Below are 4287 nucleotides of genomic sequence, written 5' to 3'. Positions count from 1 at the left end.
GCGCTGTGCACACTCGACAATACACACAAGTCGCCTGCCTCCCCGTCCACACGTACATAGTAACATATCAAGCATCGTCCTCATCAAAAAACAAACAACAGAAAGAAACCACTTGAGGTACCTGATTCTGGGGTACACCAGGCACGTTGTCCCGAATCCATCCCACCCAGACACCCCCTGACTCGTGCACACATGTACAGAAACGCAGACACACAAAGACGCCCACGAACACACTCACACGGACGAAAACCACCTTGTGCTGCCTCGCCCGCGTCCGCGCACGTCCTGGCGCCCCCGCGTGTTACTTTGGGGGATCGCAGTCTCCGCAGATCCAGAGCAGGCTCGCGGGGGCGGTGCCCAGGCTCTCTCCACCTCCTCCACCCACCACGGGTTGCCCACCTAGGAAAGGGGAAAGCAAGCCCGGCTGGCCACGGGCGAATCTGGAACTGGGGGGTTAGAGGCCTGGATCCTGGCTGATGGAAGCTGGTCTTGGATGCCAAGAGGGACTTGGATGCCACAGAATTGGGTAGCCGCCGACTCCCAGGTCCAGGGAAAAGCGAGGCCCAGGGCAAGTCAGGAGGCCGCGCCGCTGCCCACCTCAGTCCTGAGCAGCGGCTTCTTTCCTCCACTTGGCAGGGGTGGGGTAGGGGCGCACAGCCGGCAGCCCTCCCCAGAACCCCTCCCCACCTCCCCCCTCTCCCTGGGGAGTCATTAGCCCCATTGCCACAGGGCTTAGAGATCCTCTCTGATACAGGCTGCTGGGGAAAAGGGAAGATAATGTGTCTCATTCCTCTTCACTGGGAAGTGAAACAGACACAGAGGGTGGCCAAAAGGTCCATTTTATTGTCATACAGTCATGGTCACCTTGACAAGGAGGGTGGCAGCGTGGCCAGGCACAGGAGGCAACCAAGCAGAGCAGCACAGTAGCAAAACCAGAGCTGGGGCAAGTGGCGAAGCGGCGGTTGCCCCTCCTCCCCCACCTTGTCTACATTCTTCCACCTGCTGGTGTCCACCTCTGCCCACATCTTGGATCCCATCCCCAGCGAACCCCGAACTCACTGCCAACATTCTCCTAGCACCTATGCATTGCTCAAGCTAACATCATCACACAGAGTGAAGTTCTAGGTCATGCTCTAGGCTTGGGACACCTGGGTTCTTTTCACTGGGAGGCTCCTAGCTACTATGAATGACTTAGAAGTCACTTTGATCTTTCCCAGCCTTCTGTTTTCTCCCTCTGCCTTTGATATGGGGAACCAGTATTGGAGACAGCGCTGTGCAGATGCAGCTGTTACTACTTGCAATTAAATAGAAGACTCTCAAAGTTCTAAAAGCATAAATGATCCAGAGGAAGGGAGTGGTGTCCAGAAATACCAGGAGGTGGGGATTCCAGTTGCACTAGAAGGCGGCCTGGTTGGAACCAGGAGACAGCCCCTATGCCAGGCTGAGGGACCTGCCCTCCACTGTACCAAACTCTCCAGCCAGAACCACACCACCCCCGCGCCCGGGTGAGCTGGGGCACGGGGGAGCCTGCGAAATAGCAACGTTGTGCAAAGCTGGAGGGAACCCCAGTGAGAGAGGCAGGCTCAGAAAGTGCATCACAAGATGAACAAGGACTCAAATGGGGGAGCAATCTAAATACATTTCATTTTACAGGATCTCTCTCTCTCTCTCTCTCTCTCTCTCTCTCTCTCTCTCTCTCGATTGCACACTGAGCTGGTGATAGGAAGAGAAACAGGGACAGAAAAATGGGCACTGTGATGTTAAGCATCGTAGAGATCCAGAGAGGATGAGGATGGGAGGCTAGAGAGAATTGGGGAGAGGGCACTGATCTCTGGCACCAGAGCAAATCTCTGGCACTTGAGCGGGGGGAGGGGCTTGAGGTGGAGAGGGCAGTGCACGGCCAGTTTTTAGGGCTTTAGAAAGGGCAGGAGGAAGAAAAGAAATGTGAATTGGCATTCCACACAATCCTGAGCGCTTCCACCCAGGAGGGGGCAGAAGGGAGAAGCCAGGAAAGGGGGAGTTCACGCCCGGGCTGAGGTGATGGAGAAGGAAGGAAGGACTCTGAAGCCTGTGCAGGGACCAGTTCTTTGGGAAAAGGGTGGATAATAGCAACTCAAGGCCCCCATCTCCATCCCACACCCAATAGTCGTCAAGTTCAGGTCAGGGAATGGGCAATGGTGTTTGTGGGAGCTAGAGGCAAGATAGTAAGGGGAAAAGGGACAGAGTGGGGGGACCTGCGCCGGTAACGGCAGGAGGGCAGGACTCAGAGGGGACTTCCCAGGGGATGCAGCGTCGGAAATGGCAGGAGAGAGGTTGGTGGGGGAAACTGTGGAAGAGGGCGGGTCCAAAGTACTTCTTTTTCCCATTCCCCGCCAGAGGAGAGGCCTCAGATGTCGGCCTCCAGCAGGTACTGTTCAGTATAACCCTTCACCAGCTCCAGCCCCAGCCCGGCCTGGCAGAAGTCAGCCAGCTGCGACCACAGCTGGGGCTCCAGGAAGAGCTGGCACATGACGTTGAGGCCGGCGAGGCGCGGGACCTGGCGCTGCAGGTGCCACAGCAGCTGGCTCTGCACCTGCGCGCCGTCGCTGCCGAAGGCGTCGATGTTGAGATAGCGCCAAGTGCCGTCCCCTCCGTGCGGGATGGGGAAGGGGCGCGTGCACAGTGTGAGCACGCGCGGGCGCGCGCGGCTGTCCACGCGCCACTCCAGGCCCTTGGCCGCCAGCAGGCGCAGGTTGCTCTCGCTAGGCCGGTAGGGCTGCCAGTCCTGGATGATGGTCCCGCCCGGAAGCACTTCACGCTGCACGGAGGGCGACAGCAGGAGGCGTGCCACGTCGCCGCCTGCCTCGGACACGGCCTCGGTGGGCAGCGGTGAGAAGGTGCCGGAGGTCCGCAGAGCCGCCAGCCGCGCGCCCAGCCTGGCCAGCAGCGCGGACGCGTTGAATCGGACCAAAAGGATGCCCTGCGGGGGGCACGAGTGAGCGCGGGGCCGGCGCGGGAGGGCTAGCGAGCCCGGTGCCTCTCGGCAGGCATCTTCACTCCCAAGTTCACGGCCACAGGCTCCCACCTGCGTCCCTCCGGAGGAGCGACTGTGAGGGCTCCGGGCCGAGTAGGGTATGGGAAAGCCTGGGTTTCAAGGGTACCAGACAGGGACCAGGGTCACAGGCTCCCAATACGTGGATCCCCAAGAAGAGGTGGGATCAGTATGGAGTAGCCAGGGAACCGAGGGTGTGGGTCCCCGAGTCTCCAGGGACGTGAAAGCCAGGGAGGCCGATCAGTCAGTAGGATTGGAGAGGCGCAGAGGGAGGACAAAGGCTCAGAGGAGGATGCTTGGGTCCCTGAACAGAGGCAGGATCCTAGGGGAGGCAGGTGCCCGAAGTTGGGAAGCAAGGACTAGGGTTTCAAGCTGGGAGTCGGGAGTTTGGCTTCCCCTGGGTCAAAAGGTCTGGTGAGGACTGGGAGTCCCAGGGCAAGGCTCAGGGGCCGCGCCACTCGGTAGAGCCCACAGAGAAGGCAAGCCCGTGTTCTGCTGGGGGTGGGGAGGGTCTCCTCGTGTGCCCCAGCAGAGAGGCCCAGCCATCCGAGTTCCCCGTCCTTCTCACCTGCTTGGTGATTAGGCGGTATTTCTTCAGCTCCCGGGGGCCCAGCTGGTCGTCCCGGGTGAGCCGTGCCACCTTGACCCCCGGGTGCTGTCGCTTGACCAGCTGCGAGCAGAAGCGCTGCAGCAGCCCGGCCACGCCCTTCCCGCGCTCCCAGGCAAGATGAACAAGGACTCAAATGGGGGAGCAATCTAAATACATTTCATTTTACAGGATCTCTCTCTCTCTCTCTCTCTCTCTCTCTCTCTCTCTCTCTCTCGATTGCACACTGAGCTGGTGATAGGAAGAGAAACAGGGACAGAAAAATGGGCACTGTGATGTTAAGCATCGTAGAGATCCAGAGAGGATGAGGATGGGAGGCTAGAGAGAATTGGGGAGAGGGCACTGATCTCTGGCACCAGAGCAAATCTCTGGCACTTGAGCGGGGGGAGGGGCTTGAGGTGGAGAGGGCAGTGCACGGCCAGTTTTTAGGGCTTTAGAAAGGGCAGGAGGAAGAAAAGAAATGTGAATTGGCATTCCACACAATCCTGAGCGCTTCCACCCAGGAGGGGGCAGAAGGGAGAAGCCAGGAAAGGGGGAGTTCACGCCCGGGCTGAGGTGATGGAGAAGGAAGGAAGGACTCTGAAGCCTGTGCAGGGACCAGTTCTTTGGGAAAAGGGTGGATAATAGCAACTCAAGGCCCCCATCTCCA

General features: G+C 59.2%; 1 protein-coding gene across 1 annotated transcript in view; it reads right to left on the bottom strand.

The window, feature by feature from the left end:
* Positions 1–2180: 2180 nt before the first annotated feature.
* NAT16 (N-acetyltransferase 16 (GCN5-related, putative)) overlaps positions 2181–4287 on the bottom strand; it is a 9162-nt gene continuing 7055 nt past the window's right edge. Inside the window, 2 exon segments of the mRNA XM_011985202.1 lie at positions 2181–2959; positions 3600–3812. Of these exon segments, the coding sequence (XP_011840592.1) occupies positions 2387–2959; positions 3600–3812 (786 nt within the window). The 3' untranslated portion in view covers positions 2181–2386.

The sequence above is a fragment of the Mandrillus leucophaeus genome, unplaced genomic scaffold (assembly GCF_000951045.1).
Source record: "Mandrillus leucophaeus isolate KB7577 unplaced genomic scaffold, Mleu.le_1.0 Scaffold280, whole genome shotgun sequence".
Classification (NCBI taxonomy): domain Eukaryota; kingdom Metazoa; phylum Chordata; class Mammalia; order Primates; family Cercopithecidae; genus Mandrillus; species Mandrillus leucophaeus.
This window is presented reverse-complemented; position numbering and strand designations above follow the sequence as displayed.